This window comes from Mustela nivalis (assembly GCF_964662115.1).
Source record: "Mustela nivalis genome assembly, chromosome: 17".
Lineage (NCBI taxonomy): Eukaryota > Metazoa > Chordata > Mammalia > Carnivora > Mustelidae > Mustela > Mustela nivalis.
Window position 1 is genome coordinate 22,119,913 of NC_139036.1, and position 17,123 is coordinate 22,137,035.

At 36.6% G+C, this 17,123-nt stretch overlaps 1 protein-coding gene and 1 long non-coding RNA gene across 11 annotated transcripts in view; one reads left to right on the top strand and one right to left on the bottom strand.

Moving 5' to 3' along the window:
- The window catches only part of NF1 (neurofibromin 1), a 255,085-nt gene that overhangs the window by 148,078 nt on the left and 89,884 nt on the right, over nucleotides 1–17,123 (top strand). For all 10 annotated transcript variants that reach the window (XM_082707297.1, XM_082707296.1, XM_082707299.1 and 7 more), the window contains 2 exons: nucleotides 975–1,121; nucleotides 4,531–4,641. In XM_082707297.1, the coding sequence (XP_082563423.1) occupies nucleotides 975–1,121; nucleotides 4,531–4,641 (258 nt within the window). The remainder of the gene's footprint in view (nucleotides 1–974; nucleotides 1,122–4,530; nucleotides 4,642–17,123) is intronic.
- On the bottom strand, nucleotides 10,295–12,211 carry LOC309851711. The gene is made up of 2 exons (XR_014304885.1): nucleotides 12,049–12,211; nucleotides 10,295–11,099 (listed from the first exon to the last, which is right to left on the bottom strand). It is a non-coding gene; the product is annotated as an uncharacterized lncRNA (long non-coding RNA).

A 17,123-nucleotide genomic window follows, 5' to 3' on the forward strand; every position in this document is an offset into this window, starting at 1 on the left:
GTAACTGACAAAGTAAGGAAATTATATGTATGTATAACATAGTTTTGTGTGTTTGAAAATTTTGCAGAAATTATATACTAAATATAGTCTCTTCACACAATATTCTGAGATTATTTAACTTAGGTTAGTGTTTTACTGGATCACTGTATGAGAACTTATTTTCACATTCCTTAGTTGATACTTAGGTTTGTTTTTTGCTTTTCTCTCTTTTAAATAGTAGTGTAATAAAATTCTTCATATTTATCTCTTTGTGTATTACCTGAATGTGTAATTGCTGGGTTCTGGGCTGCACACAGCCCCAACTTTACTATATAACTGCCACATTACTTTTCATGGTATTCATGCTGATTTACATTTTAATCAGTTCTGTGTGAGAGTACCTCTGTGTACACATCCTCACCAAAGTTAGCATTAGTAAACCCAATTTTTACCAGTTTGATTTTTTTTGTGTTATGTTAGTCACCATAAGTTACATTAGTTTTTGATGCAGTGTTCCAAGATTCATTGTTTATGGAGTTTGATGCTTTTTGTGAAACAGTATTTTGTTGTTCTTGTATAGTTTTAAATGCTGAATTGTTATTGAAAATCCATATTTACCCTGATTAAGCAGAGATCTGATATGAGGGACAAATACATATCCCAATTAATAAAGCCTAGTTTCTCAAGAAGGATTCTTTTCGTCTTGTGAAAAGTGGATGACAACATTATTTTAACTACTGATTGTCTGTTTAGTGGTAGTGGATTAAGAATACTAGAAAAGAAAAGAATTTTTTATGTAAGTTTTATAGTTTGGGGAGTGGTCATATTTCTAAGATGTCTCCATCTTACAAGACCTTGTGAGGTCTTTTTGGTGCTATTTACAAGTCAGCAAGAACCACCAGCTGACAGAAAGAAGAAAAGCAATGATAATCTAAAGCAATGTATACTGCTGAATGTGAACTGCTCCTGTTTTCTAAGTAGTTTGCTCTATCTAGGGATCACAAAGCTGTTGGAAGACGACCTTTCGATAAGATGGCAACACTTCTTGCATACCTGGGTCCTCCAGAGCACAAACCTGTGGCAGATACACACTGGTCCAGCCTTAACCTTACCAGTTCCAAGTTTGAGGAATTTATGACTAGGTAAGGTACCACGTTGAAATAATGATTGCTCGCTTTTAGTTGAGGTGCAACGCTGACCACCAGGCTGCTTGTTAGATATACTTGTATTTCTGATAGGGGATTATCAGGAAAGAGGTGCCTAATGACCACATGGGTGTATTTTGGGACCCCACTTTTTTCTTCTTTATTGTTGACATTTGCTTTGTTTTATATTTGATTTTCTTATAAAAGCAATGTACTTTGTCATTTTGCTTTGAGGTGTTTTGCATTTAATACTTAGAAGGGAGGGTAGATAATCATACTATGGTTAAGGGCAGTCCTGTAGCTCAAAGTGAGTGATTTGCCCAAGATTCGGCACGTAATTCAGAGATCTGTGATTTTAAGTTCTGAACTCTTTCTACCACACTGTAGTGTTTTTCAGAACCCTTCCAAAAGTTAATGCTATTTAACTTCATTCAGGTTGAGACTCAGAAAATTCAGTATTTTTCAGTATGGCTATAAAATTCCTGTGGACATTTGTTTTGAATCTCATTTATTAGGATTTTGTTTGTGAGGTGAAACATCCTCATTGTTAGATATTATTTTTTTTGATGTTACAGCAATTGCAGCATGCTGAATCCTTTAGTCTTTAAAGGACCTTTCATAGTATTTCACACTTAGTCACTTAGTAAGTACTTCATTAGTGACTGTGGGTGAAGTGTTTTATTTGTTATATGTGCCAGAAACAAGTAAAAAAGCAGAATGTGACATTCAGAAATTAATTTTTATCCCAGATTTCCATATAATAAGCCTTGCATTGTAAGTGCCTGTCACTGATCATATTACATATAGGCCATAGTTGTGCGCACATGCCTCCAATTCTTTGATACCGTTAAAAGAATGTGTGAATACATGGGACACCTGGGTAGCTCAGTTGGTTAAGTGTCTGACTCTTAGTTTCAACTCAGTTTGTAATCTCAGGGTCCTGAGATCAGGGCCGTTCATCAGGCTCCACTCAACACAGAGTCTGCTTAGGATTCTCTCTCTTTCTCCCACTCATGCTCTCACATGCTCGCTCTCGCTCGCTCTCTCTCTCTCTCAAAAAAAAAAAAATGTTAATACGTAACAGTATCCTTTGCAGCTTAATTTTTATCTTTAGCTCTGTTATATTCATTTCAGCTTAACATGTTTATTCCTGATGATTGAAGAAATATTTTCACACAAAATTTTCATATTACTTCATTGAGCATTGCATAATACAAGAATATAAAACTATTTTTTATTCAGCATTACTGAGGACATCCTAGCCATTTTTCCACTTTTCTAAGAACACCTATTTATTTATTCTTTATAATAAGATCCTAACTTCCCTTATAAAACAACCTTCTATGCTTTTGAAGACTAGATGACCTAATATATGTGAGACATTTTAAACAGTGTCTGGTATATATAGTGTTTATATATAGTGTTTAATAAATGTTAAGTGTTATTTTTGTTCTCAGCTCCCACTGATGCTCTTTGAGACCCATTTTTCTTTTAAGGAAATGAAGGTAGCTTTATAATTTTCTCAGCTGTAAAGATAAAAATTGTTGAATTACTCAAAACTTAAAAATCTGAAGAAGAAAGTAAAAAATTCTCAGTCTTCTTAGAAACGTGTACCTCTTAGAAATAATTTAGTTGACATTGGGCAGATGGCCACACAATCATTTATCTATACGCATGTGTACCTATTCTCTTATCAAATGATGTGTAAGTTGTTTCCATTAATACTAAACAAACACTGACCTGGTACCAGCAACATGATGGATTAAGATAATACAGCCTCTCTCCCCAACCCTCTTCAAGACACAAGACACCTAGAAATAGTACATAAAAGGAACTATTTTTTAAAAATATCTTATTTTTAAAATACATAGCTGGAAGATGATTTCTGAACACGTTACCAACATATCTTAGTACAGTGGAAAATAGGAAAGAAGTTAAAAAATGCAGATGACAGAATGAGAAGGTCCAACAAGCATTATAGGTGTTTCAGAAGTGCAGCTTAGAGAGAATGGTGAAGAGGTAATACTTGAAGAGACAATGGATGAAAATGTCCCAGGGTTAGTGAATGACTAGAATCTTCAAATTAATTATACACACACTGTGTATTCAGCAGAATACATAAAAATCAAGTCATACTTTTTCAGAAATATTTTAAAATACACAGGAGAATTTAATATATATGATAAACAGTGGTGTTCAGAATCAGGGAGACCAGAATGGACTTTTTTTTTTTAAGTTTTGGGATTTACATTTATTTTTTCATTCGTTCACTCATTTCAGTATAAGTAACATATATTGTTACATTTGTTTCAGGTGTACGGTGTAGTAATTTAACAAATCTGTACATTACACAGTGTTTATCCTCTTAATCCTCTTGACCTATTTTCCCCATCCTCCCACCCAACCTCTCCTCCAGCAACCAGATACTTTCTATATCTTTTTTGGTTTTTTTTCCTTTGTTCATTTGTTTTGTTTCTTAAATTCCACACATGAATGAAATCATATGGTATTTGTCTTTGTTCAACTGATTTCACTCAGAATTATTTCTATCCATGTTGTTGCAAATGGCAAGATTTCATTCTTTTTTGTGGCCGAATAATATCCCATTCTATATGTATACACACAAGTTTTTTTTTAATCCATTCATCTATCAGTAGACACTTGGCTCTGTCTTGGCTATTGTAAATAATGCTGCAATAAACATAGGGGTCCATATATCTTTTCAGAGGAGTGTTTCAGTTTTCTTTGGGTAAATACCCAGCAGTGGAATTACTGTATCATTTGGTAATTCTATCTTTAATTTTTTGAGGAACATACTCTTTTCCGTAGTGGCTGCTCCTGTTTGCATTTCCACCAACAGTGCATCAGGGCTCCTTTTCCTCCACATCCGCGCCAACGCTTGTTTCTTATGTTTCTAAATTTAACTGTTGAATGAACTTTTAATAAATGGTGTTGGTACAATTGAATGACTATCTGGAAAAAGGTGCTCATACCATTCATGAGGATAAACTCTCATGAAGAAGGAAACATGTGCAAAGGAAGGCCTTTTAAATCATTCAGAATCATAAACCAATAAAGAAAATGTTGATAAATTGAACTCTTGAAAAAAATTGAAAACTCAGTTGCTTCTAGAAAAAAAAAATTCCATGATAAAAAACAATCCTATGGTTAATATTGCTGCCCAGTACTTCTCTTAAGATATTCCTAAGAACTACTCAGTGTGTTTCAAAGAGTAACACCTTAAAATTTTTGGTATTTGTTACAAAATTGCCTTTTAGAAAGTGTTTTGCTTTTTAAATATTTTGCCATTTTACATATTTTATCATTGCTGTAATCATGGGTTTTTAAAAATACTCAATGGACAATATAAAGCCTGAGTTACTCTGTTTTTGTTTTTTTCTTTCAGGCATCAAGTACATGAAAAAGAAGAGTTCAAGGCTTTGAAAACATTAAGTATTTTCTACCAAGCTGGGACTTCCAAAGCTGGGAATCCTATATTTTATTATGTTGCACGGAGGTAAGAACTACGATGTTTTAGTTTCTCTTAACAGAGTTTTAAAAATAATTACAAATGTAGAGAGACAGCAAATTTGGTTTTTCCCATTTGACTTTACTGGAATTGAAGATAAGTTTACCTGTAAGAATATAGCTGGATAAATAGCCATCATCACAAAATTACAGTGGTATATTAGAAATTGCTTTTCAGGAGACCTGTTTCCTCTTGGCTTCTCTTTCTTAAAATCAGTTTTTTTTTTTAAATACTTCCTACAATGGATTAATTACCAAGAATAAAAAAATTGCAAAGCATCTTTAGTTTTTAAGCTGTATTCTGAGTAAACATATCTATAGCATGATAATCAGAAACACGTCTTTTTAAGCAGAACTAAAACTTTAAGAATCTGTTTCTAAGAACTTTCAATAATATGTTGTGTATGACGAGATTGGGGTTACTTAACAAATAATTCAGAGAAGCTGTGGGAAATTTCTATAAGGATGGCACAGGTGACCGCCTGGAAAAATGATTGCATTTTTTTCATTATGTCTTCAGTCCAGGCTAGTTCCTTTGAAAGCCTTTCTGGAAATGTGGTGAACTCCTTCTTAACAATAGGCATGAGGCTTGCTGTGCTTTCCCTGCCATGGTCTTTTCTTTCTTGCCTCCATACTTCCTTCCTTTTGGGAACTTATCGGTGATACTAAGTTGGTGGTTTTTACTTCTTTGTGTTGATGATATAAACTCATGGTATTTGAACTTTAAAGACAATGTGGTGTAACAGACCATTGGCTTTGGAATTTTAGGACTATGTATAATCTTAGTTTTGCTATTAAGTAGCAGAAGGAATTAATCTTCCCAAGTTTCTAACAAACTTAACAGTGTGTAGGGGATAAGTGAAGGTTGAGAAATAGTGGGGGAGGATTGAAGAAAGGAATGTGGAAGGTGGGAAATTCGTTTAGTCAAATAATCCAGATAGCTTTAAGACCAAGGGGTCCCAAGCACTGGGTGTTATGGAATTAAGAGTATAGGAACTTGCATTTACCCTGAGCTCTCCTCTTGAAAAACACTTGAGTAACATCTCTTCATTTCTCTTGAGAGTCTTCTCTCCAACTTTTATACCAATACCCATTTCTAAATTGCCTAAGATAATTTTAATTTTCTTTTGTAACAGAGTTGAACCATATTTATATTTCAACCCCAACTTTTAATGCGGTCAGTGTTTTGGCCCTCCCTATTTTGTCAAAGTAATTAAAGTGAAACATTGGTGAGAGAGGCAGATAGATGTGTGTCCTCCTCCCCCTTTAAATTCTTGTTAGTTTGTAAGTAGCAAAGATATCTGGAAAGCCTCAAAACTAGGTTTTCCCTTTAGGATCGGAAAGTGTAAGATTGTATTGCTTCATTGGAGGTTCTAGAAAAGGCCAAGGAAAGCAGATTAGGCCTGATCCAGACACCCTCTGTGGGATTAAAACAGTGAGATTTCCAGGAAACCTATAGAACATGATGACTTCAGAGTGCTAAACAATTCTTAACTCTGTTGTTTTATTAGCTGCGTAATCTTAGGTGATTTTTTTTCTGAATCTGTGTCTTCTGTTAAAAAAAAAAAAAAAAGGTGAGAGGGCAGCACTTATTATCCTGTCTACCTCTCACATGAAGTATTTTGTGACTTCAAAGTTCTGTACAGAGTACATTTGAGGTTTTCTTTTTTTCATTTTTGGTTTTTGTTTTTGGATAGAACTCTTAACAGTTTCAGATTTTCAGTACTTTGAACTTTTCACTTAGACTTCCTGGAGCTCCTCTCAGTCTTTATTTTCACCAGGTTTGAAGTCTTATCTCCAAGATTCCTGAGCACACAGTAACTCAGAGCCGAGAAAGGCCCACTTTCACCATGATACAAGTCCAAAAGAATATAGTGAAGGCTTTATCTCTACATGGCCAACTTTGTCAAAGAACACTTGGGTTTGACTTCTCTTTTGATATTCTTGTGTTTCTGTGGCTTAGACTATTGTGTATTAGTGAATATTTTTCGACCTATAGATTCCATTCTCCTTACAGATAGTCCACAAACATTTTAGACTTGAAATATGCAAAACTTGATTTAGTATGTATTCAAATTTTTACACTGCATTTTCTTTCTCAGTTACATCATTATTCTTTCCCATGCTAGAAACCCTAATCATTTTAAATTCTTACCTTTTTCTTTTATCCTCCTCATTGTCAGTCACCTAGCCTTGGTTTTAGCTGTGGGACCCTGCCAAATTACACTGTTTTAGTAGGCCTTTGTTACTGCAAAGAAGACATTCTTATTTTCTCAGAAAGGTAGGCCTCAGAAAAAACATGAGTTACACAGCAGAGACTGCCTAGGTGTAGACAGAAGTAGGTAGCTATCAGTTCTGGAACTAGTTCACAATCTTTGACTCTCTCTTGGCTTCATAGTCAGCTCTACTTACTGTTTTTTCTCTTTTGGTATCCTTTCAGTTTTAGCCACAACTACTAACTCTTTCATTACCTCAGCACCACATACTTCAGGTTCCAAAAAGAGAATGTGGTTCAGCTAAAATACCACCTCTTTGACAAAACGTTTCATGCTAAGTGCTGGTCAGCCAGTGTCTTTCTGGCCTGCTCCTTAAGTGAAGTATATGCTCCTGACTGGCAGTCATGTGATTCAAAATAACCACCTGGTGCTATTCTTTTTCAGGGGCTATCTTTTGGTATTTGTTGTGATTTTTGTTGCATTTTTTTTTTAATTGGATCTTAATGGTTTAATATTTCTTTTAGGAACCTTGAAAATGCCTTTTTTTTTTTTTTTTTAAATTTTTATTTTTTATAAACATATATTTTTATCCCCAGGGGTACAGGTCTGTGAATCACCAGGTTTACACACTTCACAGCACTCACCAAAGCACATACCCTCCCCAATGTCCATAATCCCACCCCCTTCTCCCAAACCCCCTCCCCCCAGCAACCCTCAGTTTGTTTTGTGAGATTAAGAGTCACTTATGGTTAGTCTCCCTCAAGAAGAATAAATGAAAATGCCTTTTGAAATCATTTTTCTGCCACTGCCATTCCTGAGACTCTCTTTACTAGCTCTTACCTATATGAACGCAGCATTATCCTCCTACTTCCTAATCACCAGATAATTTCTTCCAGGTCATCTTAACATTGCATCTGGAGGCAGACCAGTACAAATCTCAACTGGTCTCTCTCGGTGTGTTACAAAACACCATAGATTCCTCATTTATGTCCAGGCTCTGTAGTCAGACATGCAGGGTGCTCCATAATTTTGACATAATTTAGTTTCTAATCTTTCCCTGGTATTCCCTCCCATATATTTATGCTCCTACTTTGTAGTAGTTAAAGTACCATAAATACAAGAACAATTGTTGCAGTCTTGTTTATGGTGGCACAAAAAAACTAAACAAACAAAAAACCCCAAAACAATGTAACTATGTTTCAGAAGGGGAATTGTTGAATATATAAGGATACCTCTATATTATGGAATATTATGCAGTGCATTAAGTTTATTTTGCTTGTTACAAGTAACAGAAATGAATTTCAAACTTGTATAAACCAAAAAGGACATCATTTGGTACATATACCTGAGGAGATCAAGATATGGTCTGGCTTCTTACATGACCATGTGCAGAGCTTTGAGCAGTGTCATCTGCAAAACATTGTCTTCTCTGTCTCTTGACTCTACTTACTTTGGGTTGATATTATTCCTAGAAGGCTTTTCCTGTGGCCAGCAGTGTTTTGTGTTCTCAGCTTACCAACTGAGGGAAAATGAACTCTTTCCCAGTAGATGCTGCAGAAGTACTGGTTTTACTGCCTCATGTGAGTCACATGCCAATTCCTGAGGCAGTCACTGCGGCAGAGGGGTGGAATGTCTTGGTTGTCTAGGCCCGAATCATGCACCCATCCCTGGAGCTTTGTGGTGAAGCCAGCCCGACTTGAACTGCATGGACTGAAAGAGATGGCACCAGGGGCAGAGTTTCCCAAAGGAAAATTGGATAGCAGATCCAGGATGAGGAAAAATGGATGTTGAGCAGGCGAAAGTAACAGAAATCCTCCGTTATACTTTAAAAAGACCCAGAAGGAGGACTGACCATTGTCATATAACTATGTGTGCACAGGCATATGTAGATTGACAAATGTGTGAAAGTAGACACATTAAGTTGTTCACATTGCTTATTGCAGGGGAGGAGTATGATTGGAGAAGGTAGAGGACCGATTATAGTATTTGTTATGTGCCTCTGTATTATATGACTTGTTGCCAGGACACAGGTTATTTTTGAAGAATAATTAAAAATATAAAACCTAAAAGTTCTAACAAAGAGTTTTCCTCTTAGGAATATTGTTGTACCTGGCAATTGCTTTTGGGATAGTAGTTAGTAGTAATAATAATGGTAACAGCTAACATTTCCTGAGTGCTTTCTGTGCGTCAGGCAAATTGTGCATGTGATAGAATTTTTCATCTAACCCTAACAGTAACTTTCTGAGGCCTTGTGTGTGTGATTTTCTTTTCTTTTCTTTTTTTTTTTTTTTTAAGATTTTATCTGTCAGAGCACAAGCAGGGGGAGCAGCAGGCTCCCTGCTGAGCAAGGAGCCCAATAGGAGACTCGATCCCAGAACCCTGGGATCACAACCCAAGTGGAAGGGAGACACTTAACTGACTAAGCCACCTAGGCGTCCCATGAGGTGTTGTTACTAACAATGATTGACATGTATATAAACTGAAACTTAAGAGAAATTGTTGGTCGTTCCCAGACCTAGCTATCAGAATGATCTGGAGAATTAAAACAAGCAAACATATTTCTAGGCCCTACCATGAGCTACCAAATCAAAATCTCTTGTGGAGAGCCTAATTTACGTATTCAGCAGGCATCCAAAGTGATTCACTTGTAATCAGTTTATTACTGAAGTTAGGAAATTGCACTGGGTTATGTATTTAACTCATGGTGGCAGTTTTTGAGAATCAACTGGGTTTCAAACCTTAACAACTGCACTATTAATGATGTGGTTATTACCAGTGTGAAAGTTAGGTACAAGGTTTTTGGGCTAAATCAACCTTTGTAGACCAGCATGAAACTCTCTAGTATTTATGAGATATGTTTCTATAGGGAAGAGTTTTGAATTTTAGGCATCTAATTTACAAATGACCTTTCAAACACCAGATAAAGGTTTACTCAGAGCAAAATAATCTTGTCATTGGACCAGCTGTATTATGCATTACAATAGTTAGCAGTCTGGCTCAGTTGGAAGAGCATGTGACTCTTGATCTTGGGGTCATGAGTTCAAGTCTCGTGTTGGGTGTAGAGATTACTTAAATAAATAAGAAAAACTTGAAAATTTTTTTCAAACTTCCCCTCCCCCAGAATTGGCACCTTTTTTTACTGTGACAGCATATTACTATTTCATCTTCATGAACTGTGGTGACACAGATAGGTGTATTGTTTTGTGCAGTACTATAGTATTTCCTTTAAGATGTCCACTTACTAGGATGCCTGGGTGGTGCAGTCAGTTGATTGTCCTACTCTTGGTTTTGGCTCAGATCATGATCTCAGTGTTATGGAGTTAAGCTCATTGCAGAGTCTGCTTGAGATTCTCTCTCTCCCTCTGCCCCTCCCACTTGTGTGCTCTCTCTTTCTAAAATAAATAAACACATCTTAAAAAAAAAAAAAAAGATTAGCATTTGCTATTTAATAAAAAATAAAACAGTATAAACATAACACACGCCAGTCTTCATTCCCCATCTCCTATCCCCCTCTCTCCCACACAGGTGTACTTTGGTTAAATATCACCAACATAATTTCTTAAACATTTAATGTAAAAATCTGAGTTTCTGTTCAATTTTGCAAACATTTAAAGGGCAAATGTGTAGCATTTTGCTTGTTTTGGCATTTATAAGGAAGGAAAGCATTATATTGAGGTAATAATTAAACTTACACAATGAAAATTTACAACTTAATTAAGCTAGAATAATGATAACTTCCTAAGAAATAAACTGAAATGAATTTGATTTTCTTAGCATGCTTGTTGTAATTCAGCAGATAGTAATGAACTGAGCTAGGAGTGCAGATCATTCAAGTCCACTTCAGCCTGAGCACACACAGAACAGCAAGCATAGTATATAGAGAAGAAAGTGAATGTTGACCATTGGATTCAGTGTTGTGCTACCACTTTTCATAGTATTCCCATTTCTGGTCATGACTGTCTTTGGGCTTAGTGTTGTTAACTGAGTTGTCTTGGCATTTGAGATCATCTTCATATTTGAGATTATCGGGAGGTTTGAAGTTGTCTTGGATTTTGAGGTTGTATGGAGATTTAAAGTTGTCTTGAAACTTGGGGTTGTCATGGAATTCAGGCTCTTCCTGGGACTTGAGTCTGTCGTAGACCCTGAGGTCATCAGTTCTGTAGTTATCCCCAAAGTGTTAGTGAAAAACAGGAGGAACAGGCTGATGAATGATAGCTTGAACATCATTTTCCTGTTTCAGAACAATTAAAGAAATTTACTGACACTTTAAACACAAATCTAAGAACCAGCTTTTTTTTGAAGGGGGAAAACTGAAGGAAACCTCCTTCCAGTCCTGGGAAAATGCCAGTCTTTGGTTTAACAGTTTCATAGTTTTGGGGGCGCCTGGGTGGCTCAGTCCATTAAGTGTCTTGTCTTCAGCTCAGGTCAAGCACAGATTGAGCTCTGTGTTGGGCTCCCTGCTAATGGGGGAACCTGCTTCTCCCTCTCCCTCTGCTGGTACCCCTGCTTGTGCTCTCTCTCAAATAAATAAATAAAATCTTTAAAAAAAACCAAAACAACAATATCATAGTTCTTAAGATAGAGGGAAATTTAGAGGAATCAATATCTGTTCCTTCATTTTACAGATGGGCTCAGACAAAGAGCATAAGTTCTTGTGGATGCATATCTAAAAATGACCAGAACTAGAACTTGAGTCTGACTCTTAGTCCAGAATTTGTTAGTAGATCTGGAATGTGAAAGCATAGAATAGACAAAGACCTAAAGTTCAATAGTAAGCCATTTTTAAAGTAAGGCTAATTTTTATTTTTTTAAGATTTTATTTATTTATTTGACAGACACAGCGAGAGAGGGAACACAAGCAGGGGGAGTAGGAAAGGGAGAAGCAGGCTTCCCACTGAGCAGAGAAGCCCATATGGGGCTCAGTCCCAGGACCTCAGAATCATGACCAGAGCTGAAGGCAGCTGCTTAACAACTGAGCCACCCAGGCACCCCTAATTTTCTTTTATCTTACATTCAAATCTAATAGGTTGCCATATCTGAGATAATACAGTTTAGCACATGTTGGTCATGGTTAAATATTCTTTTTTTTTTTTTTAACTTAAAGCTCACACTTCAATTTCAGAACTCTAATTTACATTTGGTTCTAATATATAATTCAGAAAATTTCAAATTAATATTACCTTTTGATGTTTTTTCTTTGAGGATTATGAACTCAGGTTTTCTTCAGTGTCTTGTGGGGAATCTTAACTTCTACTGTATGCTCTTTAAATATAATTAGTGAGGAAGTCACGTGTTCTGAACTTGACCTGCCATTTACTCTTTGAAAATCTCCTATTGGGTGTTTTCCAAACAACTGGTGTAAGCAGACAGACCTTGGCAGAGATCAAGGAAGGCAAATAAAGTCTTTCCAAAATCTACATGCTTTTTTTTTTTTTTTTTTTTTTTAAGATTTCATTTATTTGTTTGTCAGAGAGAGCACACACAGGGCAACTAGCAGGCAGAGGGAGAAGGAGAAGCAGTCCACACTCTGAGCAAGGAGCCTGATGCGGGACTAGATCTCAAGACCCTCTGTTCATGACCTGAGCTGAGGGCAGATGCTTAACTGAGCCACCCAGGTGTCCCTCTACTTGCTTAAGGAATCCAGTGAATATATCTTTTCTCATTCCTCTTATCTGTGTATTCATTACATAGTTTCTTCACTGCACTGACTAGAGGAATATGTTATTTTGCGTGCTGTGATTATCATGACTTACAATCAAGTAAGTATACTAGAGATAGGTGTCTTTATTTTTCTTGAAGGTCTTGTAAATATGTTTATTGGTAGTTTCTGACCATGGTTATTTTGAAGTATTAAAAAAAATTTGAGAATATAGCATTCCAGGCATTTAACAATATATAATTAAAGACACCTATAGAGAAGAAGCTAAACTTTATTAATATAAAACAAAGAAAAGGATCGCATATGAAAGTGATACTGTCATACTGCATTAACAGAATTGTTTTTAAGTAATTTTTTTTTTAAAGTAGACTCCACACCCAATGTGGGGTTTGAACTCACAACCCTGAGATCAAGAGTCACCTGCCTTGTGACTAGGCCAGCCAGGTGCCCAACAAAGTTTTTTGTTTTTGTTTTTGGTTAAAGATTTGTTTGTTTATTTTAGAGAGAGAGAGAATGAGACAAAGAGGCAAGAGGACTCCCTGCTGATCGCAGAGCCTGATTCAGGGCTCAGTCCCACCACCCTGAGATCATGACCTGAGTTGAAATCAGGAGTTGAAATCAGCCACCTGGGTGGCTCAGTGGGTTAAGAAGCCTCTGCTTCCAGCTCAGGTCATGATCTCAGGTTCCTGGGATTAAGCCCTGCATCGAGCTCTCTGCTTAGCGGGGAGCCTGCTTCCCCCTCTCTATCTGCTTGCCTCTCTGCCTACTTGTGATTTCTGTCAAATAAATAAATAAAATCTTAAAAAAAAAAAGAGTTGGTTGCCCAACCAACTGAGCCATGTAGGCACCCCTCGCAACAAAGTTTTATATATAGATTAAACCATCCACATTGAAGCACATTAAGTGTATTCTTTAAAGGAATTTTGTCTTTTGATTACTTCTTTTCCTTGACAACTAGCATACAGGGAAGAGTTTGGTTATATTGTGCTAATGTTTTCATCACATTGGCCAGCACTCTTTAAAAATTGCGGTGGTGTTGACATACAAGGAAATTGCTCCATAAATGGCAGAAGTACAAGTCGGTACATGTTCCTCACTTGTTTTACTTTGCTGTAAGGATTTATATTTCTCCTGAAGGAATAGAACAGTGCTTGCTACATCTTATTTATATGGTACATATAACAGAGAACCTCACTTAATTGGAGATTAGTGTGTTAGACCTAGAAGTCAACATAAAAAACCTCTTAGCAATGGAGTAGAATTTTATAAACCAGAATACTCAGGTAATGTGCTGGTAACTCCTAGTGATGCTTCAAACACTTCAGTCTCAACTTATTTAAAATTTAAAATTCAGAACTTTTCCCTTTCCCAGTTTCGAGCCCAGATAGTTTCTTCTCAATCTTTCTTAGTTAATTGCATTATCACCTAGCAAAATGGCTCTCCAACCTTGGACTCCTCGTTACCTTCTTTTTCTTACTAATCTTAAGCTGCCTGGGCCTTGTGATGATAATTAAATAAAATTTAAAGTTCTCAACTCTCCAGCACTCCGATGCTCCTAAACAAAAATCATTTGCCATCCATTATTTAGGCCTTTAAATACCTCCTGCCTCTGTTCATTTGCACAGCCTTCCCTGTCTGCCCAAAGTACTTCTTCCGTGTTCAAAATTTTGTGCTTCTTTCCAGCTCTAACTCTAATGGTGGTGCCTTTTATGTGAGCTTCCCCTATTTCTACACTTCAGAATCAGTCATTTTAAGACTTCAGACTTTTAGAGCACTAATCAGAGTCTGCTTTTTACCATAGACGTATCCTAAATCTTTCTTCCACCATATTCTTGTGTTTCATCGTCCCGCATTACCTCTTACTCTTTGTATCCCCTTTACCTGCTAGCACAGTGAGTGGTGGGACAGAACAGGACACAATGAACATTGGACTATATGGCGGTATTTCCTTTGTTTTGTCATGTCCAAGGGCTGATATCATTAATGATGTCAAAAATAATAAGAGGCACCTGATCATTTGCTGTTTTCCCAAGTGTAAGTTTGCCAGTCACAGGTCTCAGTTGAAGTCCCATCTCTATTTTCTAACTGCTGTTTGAGAGAGTTTTGTATTTGTATAATGTGGATCATAGTGCACATTCATAATAGCTTTATCTGCAGTTCTGAGATCCCAAATCCTTCAAAAATGTAAAGTTTTGCCCAAAAAAAAAAAAAAGTTTGGTAACAAAACTTACTTGATAGAAACTTCTAACCTGCACTGGTGTGAGACTTTTCATTATTACTAGTACTATCTATATTTGTCCCACTTAGTGTGGATTATGTAATACATAATACGACTAGTACTTATATTTGTGTTTCTTCTATTCCTTCTGGGTACGTTACCATACCACTCCAAGCATCTTTGTAGTCAGGTGGTACTATGTGACTGTGTCCTGGTCAGCAGAATGTAGATCCCCCTGATGTGTCTCCCTTCCAGGCCTTCTCACCATTCTTCATCTTGTTCTCATGTCAGAACCCACTAGAAACAGAGGGTTCAGCATGGGGGTCTTAGATGTGATTGAACTGCTGGGTGACATGATACAAGTGAGAAATAAACCTCTGTTGTATTTTTTTGAGGGTTATTTTGGCATTGTGATAGAAGTTCGTGCTGATTGATACACCTGTGTGCTGGATAATTTGCCTTTGCCTCTCCAGATCTACTCCCTCTACCTCTCCACTCTGTTGTCCCCTGAGAGGCTGCCCTGTGTGGAAGATAGCATTGAGCTTCTTTCCTCATTCATTCCATGTGACCTGTTGGAAATAATGTATTCCTGCAAGGTCACTGTGGGTCGACTGCATCCTTCTGTGAAGATAACAGTTTTTGCAGGCAGCCCTCTCTGTGTCTGGTGTCTGGTAACTGCTCCTTGCGCTGCTCCTGCAGTTCTGCTCTCTCTCTGTCTTTTATAGTTTTCCTATCTCTTATACTAAACCCTTCCCCCTCCTTAATACATATTCTCCAGTAGCTCAGTGTGAGTGTGCCGTCTGTTTCCTGCCGGAACCCAAACTACTACAGACAATATGTGCACTGTATTGTCTTCCTCAAAATCTGAACAACTCTAAATTTGGAAGTATGTCTTGTCCCAGGGGTTTCAGATGAAGGATTGTGGGGTCTGTACCAAGCTTATAGGTTTATTGTGAGTATTAATTGTGATAATATTTGAATGGCATTCAATACAGTGCCCAGCATATAATAAGCATTGGGCAAATAGTAGCCAGAATTGATGTAAGAATAGCAATTATGTTGTTAATTTTTTTTTCTGGGAAATTTAAATTTCTCATACTTAATGCTGGTGCTTTAGAACTAGCAAGCAATTAGAAGAGCAGTATCTTCCTTTACATACTTATATTACCTTGAATTGGCCTATGTTTTTTTTGGTTTGTTTTGGGTTTTTTTGGTGTTTCTAGAACTTTCTACCTTCACATATTCTTTCAGAACTCTTAAAAAATGGAGAAAAGTGTTCTTATTTATAAAATCATCTCAATGGTCATAAATTTTGTGTAGCAATTTCTTGAGAATTTCAAGCAATTTGAGTATGTTATTCTAGAAACAATTAGGCCCCGTCTTCCCATCCATAACTTTTCTCTTTGATCTTTGAATTTTTGTCTCACAAATAGGACACATAAAAGTTTTCTTGGGTGGCAGTTACGCAAACACTTTTGGCAGTGAAGAACTTTCTGCTTTTTAAAAGATAACCTATAAGTATAATGCCATCGACACTTATTGCTCCTTTGCCTTATGTCGCTTAAACATTGAACACTTTGGAAGTTATGTATGTTTGGTTAGTTCAGAAAGCAGTTAAGGTGTTTGAGGATTGACGTTTTTGTCATGCTACTGGTACGCTTTTACATGTATTTGAAAGTAGAATATTTAAAACATTTCAGGAGGGTGTAGCACAAGTAAGTGACTTTCTTTATTATTTTTTTTTAAGATTTTATTTATTTATTTGATAGAGAGAGAGATCACAAGTAGGCAGAGAGGCAGACAGAGAGAGAGAGAAGCAGGCTCCCTGCTAAGCAGAGAGCCCAATGCGGGACTCTATCCCAGGACCCTGAGACCATGACCCAAGCCGAAGGCAGAGGCTTTAACCCACTGAGCCACCCCGGTGCCCCACAAGTGGCTCTCATTGTGGACAGTTACTTGTAAAGAAACCATTTGTGAGCTCCCTGAGAAAGTGGATGTGCAAATACGCATAAGCAGGATACTGTTATGTTAGACTTGAATATGATACCTTTTAGAATTGTACTTAAGCACTTTTCTCTTCTGTGGTGAAATACCAGCCTTTTTGTTTTAGAAATCTAACAGGAAAAGATAACACATTTCCCCTTAGTTGCAAAATACATGTTCCACAGGCAAATGTCTGTCTTGGAACAAGTTGTTTCCTAATTTTATAATACTGTAAGTCTGTTATCTAATTTTGGCTTATTATCATTTATTCTTATTTTTTTCATATTTTATTTTATTTTTATTTATTTCCAATGGGAAAAAGTAATTTAGTTTTTAGGAGAGAGATTCTTTCTTTCTCTTTCCTTCCTTTGGGTAATGGTATCTCTATCTTCTTT